At 44.1% G+C, this 27,278-nt stretch overlaps 1 protein-coding gene across 1 annotated transcript; it reads left to right on the top strand.

Annotated features, from left to right (window-relative positions):
- The first annotated feature begins 1,532 nt into the window (after nucleotides 1-1,532).
- LOC123084211 (proteasome subunit beta type-6-like) lies at nucleotides 1,533-27,278 on the top strand. The gene is made up of 8 exons (XM_044505934.1): nucleotides 1,533-1,784; nucleotides 25,172-25,246; nucleotides 25,669-25,724; nucleotides 25,886-25,958; nucleotides 26,043-26,152; nucleotides 26,411-26,486; nucleotides 26,585-26,659; nucleotides 27,036-27,278. Exons 1-8 carry the CDS (start codon nucleotides 1,533-1,535, stop codon nucleotides 27,165-27,167), a joined length of 849 nt encoding a protein of 282 aa, XP_044361869.1. The 3' UTR covers nucleotides 27,168-27,278.

Genomic DNA, 27,278 nt, shown 5'->3' with positions numbered 1-27,278 from the left:
AGTAGGAAGAGGGAGGCGTGCCCGCACTTGTCACAGAGCACGGCGAAGCCGCCGGATCGCAACAGCCAGTCCTTCCTCCACTTGCCCAACCCCGCCGCCGTCAGGGCGGGCGCGCCGCACGCCGCGTTCATGCACTTCGCCACCGCCGCCGTGGGAGACGAGGGAGCCGGTTGTGCGTGCACCTGATCAACGTCGGATGAGTGGAGGGGAAGGGATGAGAGGGGGCAGCGGTGGAAGATGAAGTCGCCAGCTGTGGAGGGGAGCGGAGGGAGTAGAGTGGGTGAGATCTAAGAGCATCACCAGCCGCGCCCCCAACACGGCGTCCCCAGGCGATTTTTTCGCGTCGGCGGCAAAAAAACGGCCCAGTCGCGACCCCAGGAGCCCGTTTTTCATCGGCTTGGGCCGAAAACAGTGCCGGCGGACCCAGGCCGAACCTGGCGCGCCGAGGGGTGCACGAGGGCACCGGGGCGAGTTTTTTGGCGCGAAACAGCCGCGGGCCCGCCTAGTCAGCGAGACGGCTGCTTCGTCGCCCTCATCACCTTGATTCCCATGGGAATCAATGCCGAGGCTGTCGCGCTGCTGCGCCGGTCAGCCTCCATTGATGCCTCATGGGTGATGCAGTGAAGACGCCATCGACGCGCGTCCCGCCCGCTCCTGCCATGCGTCCTCCCGCATGCCGCCTCCCAGCCGCCCCGCTTCGGCTATAAAAGACGCCCGCTCCCTGCCAGTGAGAACCACAACCTCCCCCCTCTTCCTCTCGCAAAACCCTTTGCCCCGCCGGCGAGCGCCACAACCTCACCCCCCCTCCCATCACGCCGACGAGAAAAAGTATAGCCGGGAGGTTCCCAGGTGACGGTGCAGCGGCGAACGGCTTTGGCCGCCGACACCTCCAAGAGTCGGAGGCACGCCTCCTTTACGAGGCCGAGTACCCGGCGCCCCCCAACATGCGCGTGCCGGGGGCGTGGATATTGAGCGCCGGCGGTGTCCTGGTGCCGCCAGTGCTCGAAGGGGCAGCACGACGAGCGGAGATCGCCCACGTCCGCTCCTCCATGCCGGAGGAGCAGCGCAATGAGCCGAGGTACGCGCCCGATAGCGAAACACTATGGACGTTGTTCTACCAGCGCCGCCGCGAGGAGCAGCTCGCCTCTGTCAACGGCATCATTCCACGCGGCCGCTTCAACAACGAAGGACGACGCGAGTGGTGGGGTGTCCCCGACCCCACCCTCGACGTCGTCCTCAACCACATCGAGACCGGCAATATGCTGCGGTTGGCGTACTCGGCACGGTCGTCCTTCTCTCGCCACCGCGTCAGTTCCTGGATGCTGCGGCGAATGGAGCCGGTGTCGTCCTCATCGTTGGGCTCTGGCTCGCTAGCCCTCCACCCTGTCAGGCCTGATCCGGAGGGGACCACTCTCGGGCTTTGCGCTCGCAGCAACGCCCTCGTCATCAACGAGCCCTCACCGCCTGCGACGGCACCGGCGAGGCGCTCCCTGCACCTGGTCCGGCCGAAGCCCTAGCCGGGCTTGCTCCCCATGAAGCCGGAGCACGTCGACATGGTGGCCCCCGACGACGAGGCTGCCCTCAAATGGGCGAAGGAGGACTACACCCACGAGCAGGTGCGCCACCAGCGTCGGGCATGGAAGGATCTCCGGGTCCACCCCCGCGCCGAGGAGGGTGGCCTCATCGTCATAGACAGCGATGACGAGGGCGAGGTCGGGCCGTCAAGTGCCCCGCCACGTGTCGGCGACCCCGGCCAGGGCTGCAGCAGGGGCGTCGCAGGCGAGGCACGCGACGACGACGATGACGATGGCGACGACTACACCCGCTTCTACAGGCTTCTCGACATGTAGACGACTGCGGCGCGGCGGCGACGGCGGCTAGCTAGGCTAGTTTGTTCTTTAAGTTAGGCGTGTTTTTACGTTTTTGTACAAATTTCAATGAAGTTTGGCTGAGTTCCTGCAAAAAATCGTCGAATTTGCAAAAAAATGAAACAAACATTGCCAAACGCGTAACAACCGTGGTCCTATGACTGGGAGCAAACCGAATCCTAGGGGCCAATCTAGCACTGGTTCGACCCCAGGCCACTCTTTTTTGGCGCCCTGGGGAGCCGAACGGCTGGAGATGCTCTAAGGACTGTGCGGGAATGGAGAGAGTGAGGGAGACTGGTGCTGGTTGTTTTTTAGTAATACTGTTTTTTCTTTATAACTTGGAGTCATACTGCTGGGTTGGGTGCTGGTCGGCCGTGCTGGTTAGCTGATTTGGGCCTTTGACGTTTGCTCTTTGAAGGAAAAATACACTAAAGTATATACATTGGATCATATGAATAAATTTTTTTATACTTATTACATATATTCAGAGTATCACAAAAAAATCAAAATTTTGAGAAAAGAAACCGAATATACTTGGTTTATGTTGGATTGCTTACATGTTTTTATGTTTTGTCGGACAATTTTCCTTAGCCTATATAAAGGAAGTAAAAATTCTCAAAAAATATGAATAGATTAAAATGATTTAAGAAATTTCAGATGACATATTATTTATATATGAGCATTATAGTTGGTTGTTTGCTCCGAAAGAAATGCAACATCTTTCTTGTAATAATATCAAAAATGGTTTTTCTTTTTTTACAAAATAAAACAGCTCTGTTTGTTTCACTCTTAATTTTATTATACTCCCTCCATCCAAAAATACTTGTCCTAGAAATGATTGTATCTAGAGTTATTTTAGTTATAGATACATCCATTTTATCCATTTCTAGGACAAGTATTCCGAACGAAGGGAGTATATTATATGTGTTTATATGATGCAGTAGCAAATATCATTTATATTTCATCATAGATAAAAAGTGATGGGTTCCGACATACACATTGATGTAACGATGATAGTCTGGACTGAAACACGACAACAGGAGGTATATAGGTAATCATTCTTTGTCTGTGTCTTATACATGATAATACAAAATGTTTATTTTTTACATATTATTATTTTTCACAATATAGGAGACATAGATATGAATTTTGGAGATAAGAATGCATCAACAAGGGTTCCGAAGCGATGACACTGAAAGGGGGCGAAAGTTCACCGAGTTTTTCAAAATGATGTGGACGCAATGATATCTCATAAAAAACTAAAAAAGGATGTCAATTTACATGTTATCGCACAAGGTATTCTTTTCAATGTTATTATCGATCTTTCCTTCGTCATATTGCCTTTTGTATTTAACCAATTGTCTCATTTTTATACTTTGGCTCATTTTTGTATCATGCCGACAGACTGTGTTTGTACCCCTAGAGATATTACGATCATCAAATCAATCATGTCTACCCCCAAGAAAACCATGTTCGTGGACATTGAAGATGTGGTATTATCAAATGACGATTTGAATGCCTTATAAAGGTGATATATCCTTACACGATGGTGTAAGACCAATTGCATAAAGTTTGTAATTAATAATATAAACGATACTCCCTCCGTTCCAAAATATAGTGCGTCCTCGGTTCCCGCGCTTCAACTTTGACCACAAATTTAACCAACGAGACCGACTACGGCAGGAGCAAAAGTTATACCAGTGAATTTGTATTCAAAAGAAGTTTTCAATTATATATTTTTTTTCTCCCGCTACAGTCAGTCTCGTTGGTTAAATTTATTGTCAAAGTAGAACCTCGAAATACGCCGGTGCACTATATTTTGGAACAGAGGGAGTATATAATATGGTAAAACATAGATATAATCTAAACATGGAATTGCAGGTGATAAATGCTAACATATATTGCATGCTAGCTCACAACCATCTACGACATAGGGCGGGTGAAAAGGTACATATTATTAGCATGTTCGTTTCTGGCCAGATGAAAGAAGATAGAGAAAAAGACATAGACCCATCAAAATATCGTCACTTCTTACAACATGTGAATACTTATCTACAACAAGATATAGTTATTATCGCCTCATTATCCATGCATATCATGATTGTATATTTTTAAATATTCCATGTGTATAGTGATTTATTATTTTTTATATCTAATTGTGACTACGACTTCTATGATATTTACAACGGTTGTTCATTTAAATTAACATGCCTCAGACTCATTGCTATCTGGCAGTCAGACAATGCCAAAAAACGTTAGATTCAAGTATTGGACTCACTTGGTTCTCGGATCGAATGGAGTGACCTTACTACTACGGTAACTACTATTGTTTTTTGGTCGTCTTAACATATGTTTTGTTTGCCTTAACCCCTACTATTTTCCATATATAAATTAGTTACGAGGACTTGAAAAGCGTCTGAAACTTAGAGAACAGAGTCCAGAGTTTAACAGAGATCATAAGTAGCTCGATCTCATTGTTACAAAATGGAATGTCGTAGAATAGTTTCATGAGGCAATACAAACGGATCGGTAAACACTTGTCACAAATTGGAAAATATTGTGTTTGATACTCATGAACACAAAAATATCATACAATAGAAAATATTGATAGTAAAATGTCGTAGTGTATCTATTAGTTGATGACGCAATTTTTATTATACTTGCTCAAACATTGTGCAAATGAAAGTAAAGACAACTTGCCTGATATTGTGAGACAATTTCTTAAGTGCATCAAGTAGATCTCAATACTTTGTAATAGATTTTTAGTTGGATCATCACTTTATTTGTATACATTGTTAATGTGCTATTTTGTTATCACTTTACATTACAAGTTAAGTGGACTTCAATTATTAATTTATTATGCAATTGTGACCATGATATATTGTCTCTATCTGTGACTATTTCAGAAGTTCGTGGCAATGCATGAGCATTCTACTAGTATGTATAAAGAATAGGTGTGTGCACATGTATCTATACATACAAAAATATTAGTACTGGACTACTTGTACCTTTCTTACATCAACCAGGTTTCTGCAAAGAAAAAAGAACACCGATAACAAAAAGAAAGGACACAAATTTTTAGGTTGTGGCCTACAAATTGGATGTGGAGCTACCAAGCAAACAAAATGCACTGATGACAAAGAAACCTGTTGTCGGCGTCATCTGAATTTTTGAACATAGGGAGTAACAAAGACAACAACTAAAAAACAATTCAAACACACATAATTTGTTTTACAAAAAAAACATGAACACTAAAGCAAGTATCTAGGTTGTCTTTCTGTAAATCCTCCACATGACCCTAGTTAGATAGATATAAGTTTTAATTGTACTTGAGTGATTCATACCTTGGGCTACATGTTGAGAACTTCTTTGTAGACTATGTTCTTTGTAATATTTGCAATGAAGTTGGACTGGCCATCCTTTTTCTTATCCGGGAGAGAGAGAGAGAATCTTCATATTACTTCTAGATGTAGCTCTAGAAAGAGCAACAGAGCTACCCATGTGGAAATACCGGTTCAACGAGGTATACACCAACATTTGGTATAGTTTGTCCTTGTGCCTTGTTAATGGTTATAGCAAAGCTAAGTCAAACTGGAAACTACTTCCTCTTGAACCTAAACGAAAACATCTCATCATCTGATGGGCAAAGGAGAATTCGAGGAAGGAACACCCTCTTACCAGCATGCTGGCCCAACACAATCTCAACATCGATTGCATTCCTCATGAATCCCCGGACAATCATCCTCGTCCCATTGCACAAACCACTCGCTGGGTCAATGTTTCATAACAATATAATAGGGCAATTAATTTTTAGCTTTAGGATATGGGGAGGTAGCCCATTAGGTGTTAATGAATTCAAGAATTCTGCAGGATATTAGTTGTGTGGATCATCATCTGTGCGATCAAAACTGTAGTATATCATCTCCTCCCCAGGAAATCTCTCAATAATACTCATGTTAATCTTGTCAATGTACTCATTCCGAGTCGACAAAATTGCTCGGGATCTTATGTAATTAGGATTCAAGAGGTTTTCATCTAGGGTCATCCAGAAAACACGTTCAATAAGCTTATCAATATCAGTGGCGTCGCCGGTGTATAGTACACAAATCTCATCTGGAAGTCGTATGTAATCATCATCCACGGTATCTTCAGTGTCATTCCCGACATGGAGAAGGTAATCAGCAAACCATGTATCACTTTGCCCTCATATTACAGGCAAGTACGAACAACATGAAGCACTTGTCTGAAGTTTCCCCCAAACACAACTGGCTGTCCACCAAACTACAGGTCAGGTCGGTCCATAATGTCCCTCGTGCTATTGTCAAGGGAATCGATTGCTTGCCTCTTTGTCATGGAGGCCTCGTCCCAAATTATGAGAGACGGACTCATAAGAAGCTTAGTTGTCCCACTTTGCTTGGTGAAACTACATACCGCATTGTCTTTGGTGTTCAATGGTATTTTAAACCCTGAGTGTGCAGTCCTCCCTCTAGGCAAGATGGATGCAACAACGCCTGATGTTGCTATTGCAATAGCTATTTTAAGTAGTGCTTTGTACAGACAAGTCTTTCCCGTGCCTCCGGGTCCATCAACAAAGAACACACCTCCTTGGCCACTATTGATGGTCGCAAGTATCTCTTGTATGCATATCTTTGTTCCGGGTTTAGGAAAGATGACAAGCCAAGGTATTTTGGGTCCACCTCTATCGTGGACTCCTCTATGATCTCCCTAGCCTCATTATCTGAGGCATCATATAACTCATCAATTTCTAGGAGACGGAGTGATGATATGTCCTTGAACATTGATTCAAGCATATTTTTTAATACATAATAACACCATCTGCTCAACTGCATGGTGGAACATTTGGGTTAGTCGATAATCTTCTGTCATAGCTTCCGAGTGTTTCTCCCATAGGCCACACACATTGTTGGGCTCACAAAAGACCAATATAGTGGCAAATAGCCGCCAAAGGGAAGATGGCATTTGATAAGCCTAAGCTCCCTTAAGACACTCATTGATAGTATTATCTGGCTCGATAAGACCCCTCCTTTCAGAAACTTCATGAAATGTTGGGGAAACAATACCATTCACTGTTCTAAGCTCTTCGAAGGATGTAGCACCTGTGACATGGTTTGTAAGCACTCTAAGATAATACCTCTCCCCTTCAGCTGGATGTGCAGACACAATTCTCCCAATCTGTGTGTGTTCATCCCTCCTTTTACAATACTTTCCACCTGACATCCAAACAAAATATGATGGGAAAACCTTATATAAAATTCCTCGAGCCAACTCATATTTCTTGTTTGCCTCAAATACTCAGTTAGCATGGTCTTCGAAGCTCCTCCCTTAGAGAGGACATCATTCATATTTGCACCCGCTTGAAATGACACCATGTGCATATTAGGAGGTGGAGTTGGAGTTGTCTAACAGATGGAAATATCCGACTAAGGTCAAAACCATATATCCTACATAATGCTTCTGGTGGCGTAACCCACCTAGAATCTCTGTATTGCTTTATCTCATCAATGTTCCCATCACTATCCACCTCGTCGATAGAAACAAATGTTCGATCATGGCCCTTATATATGTATTTAAAGAGGTACTTTACAGCTTTTATGCTTGAGCAAAACTCAACATTATGTGGCAATTATACCTTCTTAGTAGGTAAGGATTGTATGGAACAACCCACCTATTGTCTAACTCTTGGCCACGTACCTTTGCACGACATCCATCATCTCGCCTCCTATATATGGGATATGAGTCCTTTCCCTAAAGGATTGATGCATCAAACATTCATGGATAGTAGTTCTTGCAACTACCTGTCTGCATGTACACGTTCTTGGGGTTTAGGACTCCACACGGGCCATGCATCATGTGCTTGACGATCATTTTGTACAACTCAGGGTACTTGGATTTATCTGGCAATTCCGCAGATATGAGACAATCATATTGCTCTGGGCATGTTAGCTTGTACCTCCCCTCCATGATTAGGAGGAAATGAGCATGTGGTAGAACTCTTTTCTGGAACTCAACGACATATACATATGCTTACACCTTACCAAGAATGCGCCTTTAAAAAGTTGTCCCTTGAGGTCTTCCAACTTTGCTTGAAATACTATTACAATGAGATCTGGACGATCCTGTGGAGTTTGTCCTGGCTCTAGCTCACTAGTTATTTCATCCCAATTAGGGTTGCAAGTCATGGTTAAAACATGTCTGGCTTCCCATACTTTTGAACTAAGGCCATGACATTAAGGTATCTTCGTCTCCTATCTCTTCTCCCCCCAATAAATGATGAAGGACCAATAGTCCATTTGCCCACTGCATCCGCACAGTAGTCCCTAGCTTGAAGGCTATCAACAACGCCTTGGTATAGATCAGCACATATTTGTTTCTGGTGTTTTTTTATATAGTCCAGTCTTGAGGTTTCAACCTTGATGTACATATCAACCACATATTGTTGGAATAGTCGTTTACCATGTATAATGGTGTTAAATACAACATGATGCATTTGAAACTTGTAGCAATAGTAGTCTCTAACGGAGACGCATAATTGACTATTTGTATACGAACCTACAAAAATGAGAGATAATAAAAGGACAATATTGGGAATTAGGAAAAGTAAGCACAATGAGGATAAATAAAATGAACACATGTTATTTTTGTTATATGAATTACCTAGACTCTGTCGACCACTGCGACGGGACTGAAGTATCTCATTCAAGCCGACACCATTCTTTGGGATGTCATGATGCCAACCAATCTCCCCTATTGGGAAGAATTTGAAGGAAATATGCCCTAGAGGCAATAATAAAGTTGTTATTTAATATTTCCTTATTCATGATAAATGTTTATTATTCGTGTTAGAACTGTATTAACCGAAAATTTGATACATGTGTGAATACATAGACAAAACAACGTGTCCCTAATATGCCTCTACTAGACTAGCTCGTTGATCAAAGATGGTTAAGTTTCCTAGCCATGGACATGAGTTGTTATTTGATAACGAGATCACATCATTAGTGGAATGCTGTGATGGACAAGACCCATCCATTAGCTTGGCATAATGATCGTTCAGTTTTATTGCTACTGCTTTCTTCGTGTCATATATATATTCCTCGGTCTATGAGATTATGCAACTCCCGGACACCGGAGGAATGCCTTATGTGCTATCAAACGTCACAACATAACGGGGTGATTATAAAGATGCTCTACAGGTATCTCTGAAGGTGTTTGTTGGGTTGGCATAGATCGAGATTAGGATTTGTCACTCCGAGTATCGAAGAGGTATCTCTGGGCCCTCTCGGTAATGCACATCATATGAAGCCTTGCAAGCAATGTGACTAATGAGTTAGTTACGAGATGTTGCACTACGAAACGAGTAAAGAAACCTGCCGGTAACGAGATTGAACTAGGTATGATGATACTGACGATCGAATCTCGGGCAACTAACATACCGATGACTAAGGGAATAACTATATTGACATTGCGGTTCGACCGATAAAGATCTTCGTAGAATATGTAGGAACCAATATGAGCATCCAGGTTCCGCTATTGGTTATTGACCAGAGAGGGGTCTCGGTCATGTCTACATAGTTGTCGAACCCGTAGGGTCCGCACACTTAACGTTCGATGACGATAGGTATTATATGAGTTATGTGTTTTGGTGACCGAAGGTTGTTCGGAGTCCCGGATGAGATCACGAACATGACAAGGAGTCTCAAAATGGTCGAGAGGTAAAGATTCATATATTGGAAGGTAGTATTCGGACATCGGAATGGTTTCGAGTGGTTCAGGTATTTTACGGGAGTACCGAGGGGTTACAGAAACCCCCCGGGGGACTATTGGACCTTCATGGGCCCTACTGGAGAGACGAGGCCGGCAGCCAGGTGGAGGCGCGCGCCCCCCAAGCCCAAACCGATTTGGACTAGGGGTGGGGAGCGCGCCCCCCTTTCCTTCTCCTCCACCTCTTTCCCCTTCCCCCCTTCTCCGGAAAGGAAGGGGGAATCCTACTAGGACTGGCAATCCTAGTAGGACTCCCTCCTTGGCGCGCCCCCTCTAGGCCGGCCGCCTCCTCCCCTCTCCTTTATATACGGGGGCAAGGGGCACCCCAAAGGACAACAATTGTTCTCTTAGCCGTGTGCAGTGCCCCCTCCACAGTTTACTCCTCCGGTCATATCATCCTAGTGCTTAGGCGAAGCCCTGCACGGATTACTTCACCAACACCGTCATCATGCCGTCGTGTTGACGGAACTCATCGACTCCATCGACACTCTGCTGGATCAAGAGGTCGAGGGACGTCAACGAGCTGAATGTGTGCAGAACTTGGAGGTGTCGTACATTCGCTACTTGATCGGTTGACTCGAGAAGATGTTCGACTACATCAAGCGCGTTAAGTTAACGCTTCTTCTTTCGATCTATGAGTGTACGTGGACACACTCTCCCCCTCTCATTGCTATGCATCTCCTAGATAGATCTTGCGTGATCGTCGCATTTTTTTTGAAATTGCATGCTACGTTTCCCAACAGTGGTATTAGAGCCAGGTTTATGCGTAGATGATATGCACGAGTAGAACACAAAGAGTTGTGGGCGGTGATCGTCATACTTCTTACCACCAATGTCTTATTTTGATTCAGCGGTATTGTTGGATGAAGCGACCTGGACTAACCTTACATGACCAAGTTCATGAGACCGGTTCACCGACTGACATGCAACTAGTTTTGTATAAAGGTGGCTGGCGGGTGTCTGTTTCTCCAACTTTAGTTGAATTGAATTTGACTGCGACCGGTCCTTGCGAAGGTTAAAGCAGCAAACTTGATAAATCATGGTTGTGGTTTTTGTGCTGTAGGTATGTACGGTCACTAGTGTAGAACCAGGCTTTAGCGCCGGTTTGTAAGGGCCTTTAGTGCCGGTTACACAACCAGCACTAAAGAGTGGAGACTAAAGGCCCCCTCCCATTTACTACCGGTTCAGCACGAACCGGCGCTAAAGTGCCACCACGTAGCACGAGCCAGGCCCGGGTGCTGGTAGACCATTAGTACCGGTTGGTAACACCAACCGGTACTAAATGTTTGGGGGGGTTGGTTTTATTTCTTATTTTCCATTAATTTTGTGTTTTCCATTTAATTCCTTTTTGTTTGCTGGTATTTTACGATACTACATATTGTACACGTTATTCATATATATAAATAGATTTTCTCGTAGAACCGCATATATATATATATATATATATATATATATATATATATATATCATCGAATGTCTCACAACCAACACCATTAATTATTCACACATACACATGTATATATATATATATACAATTTATCCTACATCTTGCCTTTGTGCCTTCGGAGCACGATGACAAGTGGTTCATGGGGGCGGTAGCGGGTAATAGTATTCTCCTTTGGGATCTATGACCTGGTCGAGCAAAAATCCTGCTATTTCCTCTTGAAGTGCTAGTATGCGGTCCGTTGGTAGGAGCTGCTCCCGCACCTCTCTGAATTGTTAAGAAGGAGATCAATATGCATGTGTATTAGTTGTGTGACTAGATATCGATAATGGTGCGAATAGTGTTCTGACAAATGTACCCAGTCCTGTCTTTGAGATCTGCTCCTTTCGGACGCCATCATGCGAATGTTCTCGCACACATAGTATGCACACAGATCATTTCCCGGCGCCTGCTTCAGGGCCTTTACAAGAAGGGAATTGAATCAGATAATGATTAATCAAGCATGATAATTAATTAATGGTATTGAAACAAGAATTAAAGAGATGGTAGCTAGCTAGGTAGCTAGTACTACTTAATTACTTACCTTTGATCGATACCAAAACAGCTTTTTTGCCCATTTGCCTGGAGTCACCTAGATGAACTTTGCCCAGGCGCTGCCCGCCGGCAAAGAAAATTAATAAAGGGGTTATTAAATAGTTCATATCAGGAAATGACAAACTAAATAGGCCGAGATATAGTTAATAATGATGAAATTACCTGTTGACTATCCCCTTCAAGATGGTGTACTCACTTTCTTTTTTAAGTAGTGAGTCCAGTACTTCAACTTTTCCTTCGTCAACTTTAATGTCTAACAAGATCCAGTGGAAACTGCATGCGCACATGTTTGCATGTCTTAATTAAGCGGGCATGTGCATAACACTAATCAACTACCGTAAACCCTATACACTTAATTATTAACATCTAGCTAGCTAGTAAGCAAAAACAGAATTTGTAGTACAAGACAGTGTGACTCATAGGAAGTTGTAGGGAAGTAGTATATCTTCATTGATATTGAGACGCTTGAAGAACTCCAGCATGCTTTCCTCTAAACTTACTCGACAACTTGAAGAATTCCATGTGTACTCATTAATGGTATTTGGGTTAATGAACCCAATGCCATAGCATCCAGATTTTTTCATTTCATACATCTTCATCCTGCATATAATACCACAGAAAAGAATATAGTGAGGATAATTACATGTAATGATTGATCAAAATGATCACTACAGCTAGCTTGAGACTTAAATTACAGAAAGAAATGACTTACAGACAATAGCAACTGACGATAGATTTGTCGAGTGCGTCTTGATTGTATAACTGAAATAGTTCTTAATACTCAATGGATAGAGCTTTCTCATGGAAGTAATGCTCCTCCTTGACATTCACCATGAGGGACACTCGATTGGAAATCTTGTTAATGTTCATGTAGAATTGATGCAATTCATACATTCTCGTTGGGAGGTTCTTGACCTTGTCTGGCTCGACCAAAGGTTGGCCCCGGACATATTTCCGTTTTATTTCCTCCTCTCTAAGAGGAGACATGGGCTCGATTTCGAAGAGTTGTCCAATAGTGATATTGAGCATTTCAGCCTGCATTATATGCTCCTCGGTTATTACCACGTCGCCAAGCTGGGGAACATTAACGGTTTGCCCACAATAATATTGGGCCCGCGTACTCTCATGTGTTGTTGGCACAGCAAGCGGGGGGATCGATTGCACTACCTGTTCTCCCAGCTGGGGAACGGTTTTCCCGCATTTTTTGACAGCTGCTTGTTGGCTCGAGCTCGAGCTCGCTTCCTTCTGTAGTCGTGCTTGATGTAGCTTTCTGATTTGGCGCTCATAGTCTGAGTCAACTGGCTTGGGAGCTAGTTTTCTTTCCATATGAATAAAGTGGTCAATAACTTTCTCAGGCACTTTCTCTCTTGGCGGCGGTGCCGGTTTCAGTCCAAAATGGGAGTCCACTTGGGCCCGCACTATGGCTGTGTTTTGCTCCTCCGTCATGTCGTAAGGCCACTGAGGAAGAGGAGCGAGGCTTGGACCATATTTATATCGCTTGTCTTCACCTGTACTTCCTGTACTACCTTGACTCGTACCGCTACGCACCATAGTTGTGGCGTGTCTCTTATGTGATTGCTGAGACGGTGGAGACGGCTGACGTGGCTGAGTTGGAGCAGGAGGAGTGGCCTGACGCTGTGCCGGACTTGAAGCATGAGGTGTGGCCTGACACAGTGTCGGACTTGAAACAGGAGGAGTGGCCTGACACTGTGCCGGACTTGAAACAGGAGGAGTGGCCTCGCGCGTTCGTGGACTTGGACGAGGTGGCGGACTTTGAGGAGGAGTCGGCTCACACATGACTCAGTGGCGGACTTCGAGGAGGAGTCGGCAGACGCGGTGTCAGTGGACTTCGAAAGATGATGCAATCCTTTCTCCATAGGATGATACGATGAATGGCCTCTCCCAGTGTGCGCTCGTGGTCACCTCCAGGAATGTCAAGTGCTAGCCTTGAATATGGGTCCACCACTTCATCAACCAAGACACGAGCATAGCCCACTGGTAATTGTAAAAGCAACAACGTCTGCCACCTTCATGGATATGTTCTTCATTTTGGAGTGTAGCTCACCGTTAGTGTTCTCTATGATGTCATCCACAGGGTATGTATCCAGCAGTGTGTCGCCCAGGGCGGAACCAACGCTGCTTCTCGGCATGGATGGGACGGTGCTATCCAATGCTGGACGATCATCCACTTGCTGCTGCCGCTACTGAGACCCCCTTTACTGGCTAAGTGACTCAATCTACTGCTGCTGCTGGAATTTGAGTGCCAAGTCCACGTGCCTTGCTTCTAGGCCTTGAAGGCGTTCTGCGTCCTGCTTCCTCTGCGCCTCCTCCAGCTTCCTCTTCTTCTCCTCCTCCATCTTCTTTCTTGCATGGGTCCTGTAGTCGTCGTTCCATCACGAAAAGCCCTCATACCAGGGAATAACGCCCTTGCCTCGTGTTCTTCCTGGGTGTTCAGGATTTCACAGGGTGCGCGTAAGCTCGTCGTTCTCTCTGTTGGACGTGAACATCCCCTTTCGAGCATCTTCTATTGCGTCAAGTATCTTTTGTTCAGCTCCTTTTAGACTTGCCTTCTTCGAAACCAGGCCTGTCTTCGGGTTGAACGCCCCCCATGCGCATAGAACCAAGTTCTGCACCTGGGGGGCCAGCTCCTAGTAGCCGGAGTGACCCCTGCATCGTCCATCTCTTGGTCAGACTTATCCCACTTAGGCATTCCCACCGCGTAGCCACCTGGACCCAGCCTATGGAACTCCGTCCTTTTTGCGGCATTGGCCTTGTTTTTTCTCGACCGTTCCTTAGATAATTCCGATTCCTTGAATTTCATGAAAGCGGCCCAGTGTTCTCTTTGCTTCTCCAGTGTTCCCTTGAATTCTGGAGTCTTCCTTTCTGCAGCGAGGTAGTTGGCCCATACAGTTTTCTTGTGGGTGTTGAATGCAATTGCCATCTTCTTAAGAGCAGCGGCCTTGACATTCTGCACATCTGCATCAGTGAAATAATCTGCTAGGGTGAAATTTTCCATCAGAGATAGGGCAGGAATTCGAGCCGAGTCGAGCCAGCTCGGCTCGACTCGCTAGAGCTCGTTCCGTTAACGAGCTAGCTCGACTCGACTCGTTACTATAACGAGCTCAAACCCAAGATTGGCTCGACTCGTATAACTCGCGAGCTGGCTCGTTTAGCTTGTTAAGCTCGTTTAAGATATAGACATAAAGCCCTCAAATACGATAAAAATGATTAAGTATATATTAAACATATATATCACTAAACAATTGTAATTTTCTTGTAACGCACGAGTCTCCTAGGAGGCTAGGCCTTCAACTGCTCAGCCTTGGGTTTTGCGCCTGGGACGTAGGCTGTTTAGTGGTTGATCTTTCTTTGTTTTGGGAGTGGCTGGTCTATTGTATCGAGCCTAACAAGTTACACGAGTACTCGTGAGATTGGCTCATTTAACTTGGTCTATAAACGATCTTAAACTAAAGCTTGGCTCGACTCATTATTCTTCGAGTTCGAGTCGATTCGAGCCGAGTCACGAGCTACTTGTTTAGCTCGCGAGCTTCGAGCTTTTTTTCCAGCCCTAGTCAGAGATTCCCAAAGGGTTTTTTTGCTCTGTCCTCGACCCAAGTAACATCTGGACGTTTAGTTTTTGGCTCTTCCATTCTTGAATGGAGATTGGGAGTTGGTCCTTCACAAGAACTCCACACTGACGAGTCCACTTGTTCGCAATGTCCTTAGGCGTGAGGGGTTCACCACTAGCTCTGATGGAGTCGATGTTGTACTTTAGACCCTCCTTCAACTTTTTGCCCGGGCCTCGCTTTGTCCTGTTGTCTGTAGAAGCAGATTTGCTCGATCCGGAGGGCTGAAAGAAGAAAGATCGATTCGTTAATATATCTTCAAATAAAAAAACATGTGATGATCACCAGATGCCTGCTTATATAAATATACCTCGCCGGTACTCTTTTTTATTTCAAGATCAACATTATTGTCTGTGTCATCATAAACATTGTCTGCGTCATCATAATTATAATCATAGTTCATGACTTCATCAGCTCAATCGTCGAGATCGAATATCTTATCAGCATCCTCTCCGGTATTGTTCAGATATTGGGAGCCGTCATCTGCTTCATTCAGATCATCTAGCATGCAAGGGCTGCGTATGATCTCGAACAATTCCTCTTCTCTCTCCCTGCCGGTATTGCCCGCCATAGCTTTTACTTAACTAATACAGAAGAAATATAAAACAATTTAGTATTCAAATTACAATGCATGGATGCAATCAATAAGGAAAAACTAAATCATATAGTACATAATATGCATCATCTCGATTAATATATAATCTCGAATACATCATCTTGAATATTATATATCGAATACATCACTGGCTAGGTACCTAACAAAGACCGAATACTACAGAAGAATCTAGGCAACTCGCGGTTCCTGGGGCGCGGGCGGTGGACACCCAAAGAAAAGAAACCATCACAGGGTCATATCTCCGGTCATATGCCCAAAGAACCTGCCAAGTATTGGAGAACCTGATGTCCATAGCAGCCATGTAGCAATGGACGTGCTCGTCCTCCTCCCTGACACGACGACGCACCAACCGGCGGGGCCGGCTCCCTCTACACCGAATGTGGCCCACGCGAACACCACCAAAGGAGATCAAGGTCGACGACGGGACCCGAGGCCGGGTTCCTCACCAAGCGGCGCGCCCCTCCAGGTAGCACATCCCAGTGCCAGCCTGGCGGAGCCCAATCTCGGGCATGGGTCAGCCAGACATCGGCGCGAACAGGTCGACGGCGAGGATGCGGGCCGGGCATCATGGAGAACAAATACTATATGTCCGCAAAAAGTAACATTTTTTAAATGACTGGATTGTGATAACTAAAATTCTATATGCAAATTCTAACAATTTGACATTAATATAATTCATCTAACTAAAATTAATTCTAAAATCTCTAACATTTCTATATATATATAACTAACATTTCTATTACATTTCTAATATTTCTATAACTAAGAAACAGAAAAATTGCTAACATTTATATAAATATTTCTATAACTAAAAAACAGAAAAAATTTATAACATTTCTAATATTTCTATAACTAAAAAACAGAAAAATTTCTATAACTACAATTTATAACTAAAAAACCTAATGTGTGTGTGTGTGTTTGTGTGTGTGTGTGTGTGTTTGTGTGTGTGTGTGTGTGTGTGTGTGGACATGGCGGCCGGGGCAGGAGCTCACCGACGAGGCGCGGCAACAGGGGGCGGCGACGGGGACGGAGACGGGCGGTGACGAGGATGATGGGGACGGGGCGACGACAACCGGGACGGGGACGGGCCGGGCAGGGACGACGGGACGACAGGGCGGGGCGGGGCGCGACAGGGCGGGGCGCACGACGGGGACGACGGGGACGGGGACGACCGGGGCGGCGATGGTGACGGGGACGGTGACAGACGGCGACGGGGGCGGCGGCGAGGGGCGGCGTCTACGGGGCAGAGGAGAAAGAAGCAGAGGGAGAGATGAGAAACTTATTTTTTTAAGTGTTGCTTATATAGAACAGCCCTTTAGTACCGGTTGGAGCCACCAACCGGTACTAAAGGTCTGTTTTGGCCAGGCCAAGCGGCGGGAAGCGCCCCCCTTTAGTACCGGGTGGTGGCTACAACCGGTACTAAAGACCCCCCCCCCCCTTTAGTACCGGTTGGTGCCATGACTCGGTACTAAAGGTGTGTGCTGGCGCAGGTTCGGTGCGGCAAGTTTAGTCCCACCTCGCTAGCTGAGGGGCGTCCGCACTGGTTTATAAGCCCCAGTGCCGTAGCTCTCTCGAGCTCCTCTCCAAAGCAGGCCTACTGGGCCTACTTGTTCTCTGTTACCCTATGGGCCTACTGGGCCTTTGCGGGCTGCATCCTGGCCCAACAACACGTTGGGTTTCTAGTCGTATGCAGGCCGCTCTGGCCCAGTAGGCGGGCTTTTTTATTTTCTCATTTTTATTTTCTTATTTTTTTTGCTTTATTTATTTTTTGTTTTATTTATTTTTGAGTTGTTTTTTGCTTTATTTAGAGTTTCTTTGTGAATATTTTTGCTTTAGGTACAAAAAGTTACAAACTTTCCATTAGTGACAGCAGTTTTCAAATTTGAATAGTTTAAATTTTGAATTATTTAAAATTTGTGTGAATCACTATTTTGTGAATAACTTAACTTTGAAAATAGATTTTTCAGCGATTCTTTTTTCTTATGTTTAATATTAGTGTGTTTTATCATTATATTGTATTTGGTAATGCTTAGTTTATTTAAAAAATGAAATGCCTTTGTAACATATGAGTTTTTGTCCGAAACCCTGATACTTCGAAAGAGATTGTCCATTTTGTACACGAAGTGCATCCATTTTTTGCGGTAACCCTCTCTACTTTTTTGCACATGCTATGTGGGTGAAATTATGATACCATGCCAACTTTCGACCTTTTCTGAGTTCATTTGAAATGCTTTTCAATTTCAGGGTCATTTAGCTGGAAAAATCAGTAAATGCATGAAAGAATTTGTTTGCACATAAAATTTCTTTGCGTTTCAAATGCCAAAACACATAACTACCCTAACTATTACAGAGATTCCCTCCTGGGTGTGAAACACAGAAGAAAGTGATGATAGTGAAGCCGATCACGTCCCAGATCTTTGGGTGTGAATGTTTTTCTTCGCGTGTGTCCCTTTGCGCCGTAGCCATGGACAATCTTCATCATTTAACTGGATGCTCGAGTCAATATTCACTTTGAATGGAGCAATTTCATCAAACTTTTCATAATCTTCTGACATGTCTATCTTGTCATCCACTCCGACGATGTTTCTTTTCCCTGAAAGAACTATGTGGCGCTTTGGCTCATCGTATGATCCATTCGCTTCCTTATCTTTTCTTTTTCTCGGCCTGGTAGACATGTCTTTCACATAAAAAACCTGCGCCACATCATTGGCTAGGACGAATGGTTCGTCTGCATATGCAAGATTGTTGAGATCCACTGTTTTCATTCCGTACTGCGGGTCTTCCGTTACCCCACCTCATGTCATATTGACCCATTTGCACCGAAACAAAGGGATCTTCAAACCACCTCCATAGTTAAGTTCCCATATATCCTCTATGTAACCATAATATGTTTCCTTTCCCGTCTTGGTTGTTGCATCAAAGAGGACACCACTGTGTTGGTTGGTGCTCTTCTTATCTTGGGCGATCGTGTAAAATGTATTCCCATTTATCTCGTACCTTTTGAAAGTCATTATATTTGAAGATGGTAACTGGGACAGCGAGTACAGGTCATCTTCAATATCACCATCATGCATGGCACGTTTCTGGAACCAACCGGCGAAAGTCCTTGTTTGTTCACGTGTAATCCAGTCGTCGGACTGCTCTGGGTGTTTGGAGTGTAGAAAATTCTTGTATTCCTCCATATACGGAGCCACCAAGGCGGAATTCTGTAGAACTGTGTAGTGTGCTTCAATGAGAGAATGCCCGTCCATACATATTATTTGATCCCCTCCTAGCGTGCCTTTTCCATCCAGTCTGCCCTTATGCCATGATTCAGGAACACCAATCGGCTTAAGATAAGGAATAAAGTCAATACTAAACTCAATGACCTCCTCATTTTCATGGCCCTTTGAGATGCTTCCTTCTGGCCTAGCACGCATATGAAAAAAATTTCTTCAAGACTCCCATGAACCTCTCAAAGGGGAACATATTGTGTAGAAATACAGGACCCAAAATGTTAATCTCTTCGCAAAGGTGAACTAGGACGTGCGTCATGATGTTGAAGAAGGATGGTGGGAACACCAACTCGAAACTGACAAGACATTGCACCAAATCATTCTGTAACCTTGGTATGATTTCTGGATCGATTACCTTATGAGAGATTGCATTGAGGAATGCACATAGCTTCACAATGGCTAATCAAACGTTTTCCGGTAGAAGCCTCCTCAATGCAACCGGAAGCAGTTGCGTCATAATCACGTGGCAGTCATGAGACTTTAGGTTCTGGAACTTTTTATCTACCATATTTATTATTCCCTTTATATTCGACGAGAAGCCAGACGGTACCTTCATACTGAGCAGGCATTCAAAGAAGATTTCCTTCTCTTCTTTGGTAAGAGCGTAGCTGGCCTGACCTTGATGTATGCCATCTTTTCCGTGCATATGTTGCCGGTCCTCCCGTGCCTCTGGTGTATCTTTTGTCTTCCCATACACGCCCAAGAAGCCAAGCAGGGTCACGCAAAGATTCTTCGTCACGTGCATCACGTCGATTGCGGAGCGGACCTCTAGGTCTTTCCAATATGGCAGGTCCCAAAATATAGATTTCTTCTTCCACATGGGTGCGCATCTGTCAGCGTGCTTCGGAACAGGTTGTCCGCCAGGACCCTTTCCAAAGATTACCTTCAAATCCTTGACCGTATCATGTACATCAGCACCAGTACGGTGGTGAGGCTTCGTCCGATGATCCGCCTCACCTTTGAAATGCTTTCCTTTCTTTCTTACAGGATGCCTGCTCGGAAGAAATCGACGATCTCCCAGGTACACATTCTTACTACAACTATCCAAATATATACTGTCGGTATCATCCAAACAGTGCATGCATCCATGGTATCCCTTGTTTTTCTGTCCTGAAAGGTTACTGGGAGCAGGCCAATCATTGATGGTCACGAACAGCAACGCCTTTAGGTCAAATTCTTCCTATTTGTGCTCATCCCACGCACGTACACCTTTTCCATTCCACAGCTGTAATAGTTCTTCAACTAATGGCATTAGGTACACATCAATATCGTTGCCGGGTTGCTTAGGGCCTTGGATGAGCACTGGCATCATAATGAACTTCCGCTTCATGAACAACCAAGGAGGAAGGTTATACAAACATAGAGTCACATGCCACGTGCTATGGTTGCCGCTCTGCTGCCCAAAAGGATTAATGCCATCTGCGCTTAGACCAAACCATACGTTTCTTGGGTCACCTGCAAACTCCTCCCTGTACTTTCTCTCGATTTTTCTCCACTGTGACCCGTCAGCGGGTATTCTCAACTTTTCGTCTTTCTTACGGTCTTCTCCGTGCCATCACATCGCCTTTGCATACTCTTTGTTTTGGAACAAACGTTTCAACCGTGGTATTATAGGAGCATACCACATCACCTTGGCAGGAATCTTCTTCCTGGGACGCTCGCCCTCGACATCACCAGGGTCATCGTGACTGATCTTATAACGCAATGCACCGCATACCGGGCAAGCGTTCAAATCCTCGTACTCACCGCGGTAGAGGATGCAGTCATTAGGGCCTGCATGTATCTTCTGCACCTCTAACCCTAGAGGGCAGACAACCTTCTTTGTTTCATACCTACTCTCGGGCAATTCGTTGTTCTTTGGAAGCATATTCTTTATCATTACCAGCAACTTTCCAAATCCCTTGTCAGATACACCATTCTCTGCCTTCCATTGCAGCAATTCCAGTGTGGTGCCCAAATTTTTTTTGTCAGCTTCGCAATTCGGGTACAACAATTTTTTGTGATCCTCTAACATGCGTTGCAACTTCTTCTTCTCCAAATCACTTGCGCAGTTTCTCTTTGCATCGGCAATGGCCCGACCTAGATCATCAGCGGGCTCATCTGATGCATCTTCTTCAGCTTCTTCCTGCATTGCCGGCTCAGCTTCTTCCCCCATTGTTGTATCATCATATTCAGGGAACCCATGGGCAGGATAGCTGTCGTCGTCCTCTTCTTCTTCATTGTCTTCCATCATAACCCCTCTTTCTCCGTGCTTGGTCCAAACATTATAGTGGGGCATGAAACCAGACTCAAATAGGTGGACGTGAATGGTTCTTGACGTTGAGTAATTGTGACCATTCTTACAGCCAGCACATCGACAAGGCATAAAACCATCCGCCCGCTTGTTTGCCTTAGCGGCAAGCAGAAAAGTATGCACGCCATTAATGAACTCGGGAGAGCATCGGTCATCATGCATCCATTGTCGGCTCGTCTTCATTACACAACATCGAAAAGACAAAATTAATACAAGTTCATACATAAAGTTCATACACACATATATATATATAGTTCATAAACACTTAAATGCAACAAACAAATAACTCTCTAGCTAAAGTATTTAAATGCAACAACAAATGCGATCAAGATTGCAACTAAGGTAACAATTGATCCAACAGCATAAGGATACCAAGCCTCACTATCAATGGCATATTTTCTAATCTTTCTAATCTTCAAGCAAATTTTCTCCATCTTGATCTTGTGATCAGCGACGACATTGGCAACATGCAACTCCAATTCCATCTTCTCCCCCTCAGTTCTTTTCAATTTTTCTTTCAAATACTCATTTTCTCTTTCAACTAAATTTAACCTCTCGATAATAGGGTCGGTTGGAATTTCTGGTTCACATACCTCCTAGATAAAAATATCCATGTCAAATTGATGGGCATAATTTGTCATAAACACGAAATGCAACAACTTGTTTTAAAAGAGAATATACCACATCTGAATCATCACAAGGACGAGGGCTGGCAGGGACGGATATCAAAACCATGGCACTATGTATAACAAACAACGTACGAGTAAGATAATTATACGAGTAACTATATATCCAAATCACACAAACATCAATTTGGTAATATAAAACATTCATGAACAAGAGCCTCACCACAAGGTGGTGCCGGCGACGGGACGGTGCGGGCGATCGACGGTAGTTACGACGGAGATTTAGAAGGCACTAAGTAAACCACACCTACATATGCAAACTAAGTGTTATTTTTGACCTCAAATTGCATATAAATCAAATACTAGCACATATAATTCCTCCCAAGTTACTAAACTCACAAAATAATCACTATACAAAGCATTGCAAGAGCTAATCTAGCAATGAGAGATGAACGGACAAAGTTGCTAACCTTTGTGATCATTTGAATGGACGGGGGCCTTCAAAGCTTGACAAATTTTGGGCAAAATGTGTGATGAGCTCGAGGAAGAGGGGAAGAACGGAGGAGGAGAGAGGAAAGGGAAAGAACAGAGCGAGCTCGGGTGGACGAAGGGTTTGTGTAGGACGACCTTTAGTACCGGTTCGTAACACAAACCGGTACTAAAGGTGCTGGAGGGGCCCCAGACTGACAACATCCTCCCACTACTCACTTTAGTACCGGTCCGTGGCACGAAGCAGTGCTAAAGGTTCGCCATGAACCGGTACTAATGAGAGCGGCCGGCTAGCCGTTGGAACCGGCACTAATGTGATTCACATTTGACCCTTTTTCTACTAGTGGGTTCATGCTAGCAGCCCGTAGCAACCACATAATACTTGTGTTTTTGCAGGGCATGTTGTGATGTGATATGGTCAAGAGTCAAGACATGATGTGATATAAATTGTTGTATGAGATGATCATGTTTTGTAACAAGTTATCGGCAACTGGCAGGAGCCATATGGTTGTCGCTTTATTGTATGAAATGCAATCGCCATGTAATTGCTTTACTTTATCACTAAGCGGAAGCGATAGTCGTAGTAGCAATAGTTGGCGAGATGACAACGATGCTACGATGGAGATCGGGGTGTCAAGCCGGTGACGATGGAGATCATGACAGTGCTTTGGAGATGGAGATCAAAGGCACAAGATGATGATGGCCATATCATGTCACTTATTTTGATTGCATGTGATGTTTATCTTTTATGCATCTTATTTTGCTTAGTACGACGGTAGCATTATAAGATGATCCCTCACTAAATTTCAAGGTACACGTGTTCTCCCTGAGTATGCACCGTTGCTACAGTTCGTCGTGCCGAGCCACCACGTGATGATCACGTGTGATAAGCTCTACGTTCACATACAATGGGTGCAAGCCAGTTTTGCACGTGCAGAATACTCGGGTTAAACTTGAAGATCCTAGCATATATAGATATGGCCTCGAAACACTAAGACCGAAAGGTGAAACGTGAATCATATAGTAGATATGATCAATATAGAGATGTTCACCATTGAAAACTACTCCATCTCACGTGATGATCGGACATGGTTTAGTTGATATGGATCACGTGATCATTTAGATGACTAGATGGATGTCTATTTAAGTGGGAGTTCTTTAGTAATATGATTAATTAAACTTTAATTTATCATAAACTTAGTCCTGATAGTTTTTTGCATATCTATGTTGTTGTAGATCAATGGCCCGTGCTATTGTTCCCTTGAATTTTTAAAGTGTTCCTAGAGAAAGCTAAGTTGAAAGATGATGGTAGCAACTACAAAGACTGGGTCCGTAACTTGAGGATTATCCTTATTGTTGCACACAAGAATTACGTCCTGGAAGCACCACTAGGTGTACCATCTGCCCCAGCAATTGCAGAAATTGTGAATGCCTGGCAGTCGCGTGTTGATGACTACTCGTTAGTTTGGTGTGCCATGCTTTACGGCTTAGAATCGGGACTTCAAAGACGTTTTAAACGTCATGGAGCATATGAGATGTTCCAGGAGTTGAAGTTAATATTTCAAGCAAATGCCCGAGTTGAGGGATATGAAGTCTCCAACAAGTTCTATAGCTGAAAGATGGAGGAGAACAGTTCTGTTAGTGAACACATACTCAAAATGTCTGGGTACCATAATCAATTGACACAATTGGGAGTTAATCTTCTAAATGATTGTGTCATTGACAGAGTTCTTCAATCACTGACACCAAGTTATAAAAGCTTCGTGATGAACTATAATATGCAAGGGATGGAAAATACTATTCCCGAGCTCTTCGAAATGCTAAAGGCCGCGAAGGTAGAAATCAAAAAGGAGCATCAAGTGTTGATGGTTAACAAGACCACTAGTTTCAAGAAAAAGGTCAATGGGTAAAGAAAAGGGGAACTTCAAAAAGACTGACAAGCAAGTTGTCACTCCTGGGAAGAAAATCAAGTCTGGACCCAAGCAAACAAATCAATTGCTTAGTATGTTCTTATTGAGCTACTAGACAACATGCCTGACGATGTTTTGTGTCACGCCTCTCCTAATTCAGTATTTTTTCCCTGGTATAATCTAGTTGCGAGATCAGGGGAAATCATTATTAATGTAATATTGGAGGGAAGATGTGCTTCTTAGGTTTAGGAGTTCGACCCCATGTCTAGTTCAGCAAACGAGACCGCCAACTCCAAGTGCTGTTGCGTATAATGTGGAATACCAAATTCCATGGACAAGCCTGGCTTTGCTGTGCAAACAAACCGGGGGTTTTCTAGGATAGTTGTTATTGGGGCCGTGAGAACTAGAGTATGTGCGTGCCTCCTTTTGTTTGAGGGGTTCTGTGCCGTGTTTTCTCCATTCGGAACCTTGTATCACTGTGAATTGCTGAGCATGTTCTTGTTGAGCTACTGGACAGCATGCCTCCCTTACTGGTGCAAAGTCTTAATGCTTATGCTTGAATTGAATGAAAGCTAGCATTGATCAGTTTTGCTCTCTGGATTTATTTCCTTAACGTAATATGTGTTGTTCCCTGGTCTTAATCCGCAGGAATATGTGGCAAACCGTGCTTCGGACAAGATTAGTCAGCTCACTGATAATGTCTATGTCTGCCGTTATGGATCTGTAAGTGTTCCTATTTATGTTCAAGATTGGTCACATTCTCATGTTGTTATCACGTGTTATTGTGACATTAAGTTGTTTGAGCAACCGATGTAAACTCATAAAGTCATAAGTTAATCTTACATTCATTTCTTAATTATTCTCTAATTCAATGAGTAGGGTATGTTTAATTGCTGGTGTTGACAATAAACAAAACAAACAAAAGCTAACAAGCCAAGATTTTGTATTTAGCTTTTCCGTGCCATTTTGTAGTTGCCTTATCATTGCTTGTCTTCTGGGAGAGTCGAACTCTTCAGTTATAACACTGTCATAACTTATGACTCATAAGTTTTCATCGGCCGCTTTAATTTTTGGTAGTCATATATCCCATTTTCTGTTCATAAGATCTATGTCTCACATGTAGCATGCCTCTCATTATCTTGCAGGCCGCTGATACACAAGTTATTTCAGATTATGTGCGCTATTTTCTCCACCAACACACGTAAGTACTCTGTGCAGAACACAGTTTTTTGCTTCTAAATCATAGAAGGATGGCACTGTATAAATTAAATAGACCTTAAATTTCAATTGTCAATATGATTGCAGTCAGTTGAGTGTTTGATTTGCAAGTTAGCTGATGTTAAATCTATCCTCCTTGTACAGAATTCAGCTTGGGCAACCAGCTACCGTGAAAGTCGCATCCAACTTGGTTAGGTTGCTGGCCTATCAGAACAAGGTATGTCTTTTGTAGCCATCACAAGAATGCTCACCTTCTTTGATACACAGCATGTCCTTTCTGATATTTGTTATCACTGTCCAGAGCATGTTGCAAGCGGGTATGATAGTTGGTGGATGGGATAAGTACGAGGGAGGCCAAATTTACTCAGTCCCTCTTGGTGGAACAATTCTGAGGCAACCATTCGCAATTGGAGCTAAGGTTCAACAATAGAACTGTAGAAGTGCATCATTCCTTGACTATATTTGACTTGACACCCTTGAGTAGAGTACTCGTTTGCAACAAACCTTGTGCACTCTGTTAATCACACTTATCCTGGTTGACTGCAACCTGGCTCTGCTGAGTGCTGAGAAACACTGAGCACACAATTTTGCTAATCCAGCTTTAGTGTACGGCTTTACGCTATACCAGGTGCTGGTTCTTATACTTCTATGTTATCCCTGACCTTTTTCAGGATCTGGTTCCAGCTATCTGTATGGATTGATGGATCATGAATGGAAAGAGGGGATGACCCAGGAAGAAGCTGAGGTACATCATTTGGTTTCTTCTGAGGAACTAGAGAGTATTTGGCGATCTTTTCTGCAGCGCATCTCCTAACATGGTCTTCTTATCCTTTATCTCAACAGAAATTTGTGGTGAAGGTGGTTTCCCTTGCCATTGCACGTGATGGTGCTAGTGGAGGGGTTGTTCGCACTGTTACTGTAAGTGTTCTTTTCATACAAATTCCATGCTTGGTTTCTTTTGGTTCAGAAACACACAACATCATAGAAACTTGAACCTGCTGATTTGAATGGACTTTATTTCTACAACATAAAGATGATACAACCTGGCATGGTGTCTCTTGTGATTGCTTTAGAAACCAAACCGGTCATCATAACTCAAAAGGAAAACCAATATTTGACTTGATCTCGTGTGATGTGTTTCTTAAAAAGAGATCGGTAAAAGATTTCTGCTGACACTATAATGTGGGATAGGCTGACACCAAACTGTGCCTAGATGTTTCTTATGTCCCGTCTTTTTTTGTTGAAAAATCTTGTCTGTTTTGCTTGGCCGTACTGATTTGAGAGTATTGCTCAGATAAATGAGGAGGGCGTGAAGAGGAGCTTCCATCCCGGCGACAAGCTGCCGCTGTGGCATGAGGAGATGGAGCCCCAGAACTCGCTCCTCGACATTCTCGCGGCCGGGAGCTCTGATGCCATGGTCCAGTGAGCCGTGCTTCCTACTGGTGCTTCCTACTGTGTCTTATGATGACTTGTTCTGAGTTTGAGCTTAATGTCGTTAAGAAATTGTGCCGAATTGTTCCACACCAGCTTATTTTCC

This window comes from Triticum aestivum, chromosome 4A (genome assembly GCF_018294505.1).
Source record: "Triticum aestivum cultivar Chinese Spring chromosome 4A, IWGSC CS RefSeq v2.1, whole genome shotgun sequence".
In the NCBI taxonomy this organism is placed as follows: Eukaryota; Viridiplantae; Streptophyta; class Magnoliopsida; order Poales; family Poaceae; genus Triticum; species Triticum aestivum.
The sequence above is the reverse complement of the archived record's forward strand: the minus strand, read 5'-3'. Positions and strand labels throughout refer to the sequence as shown.

Bases quoted from the DNA above. Each gene is read 5' to 3' on its own strand.
- LOC123084211 (XM_044505934.1), top strand. From the start codon at position 1,533: ATGAAGCCGGAGCACGTCGACATGGTGGCCCCCGACGACGAGGCTGCC. The intron at 1,785-25,171 runs GCACGCGACGAC...CTTAATCCGCAG, and splicing joins GCAGGGGCGTCGCAGGCGAG to GAATATGTGGCAAACCGTGC. The intron at 26,487-26,584 runs GTACATCATTTG...TTATCTCAACAG, and splicing joins TGACCCAGGAAGAAGCTGAG to AAATTTGTGGTGAAGGTGGT.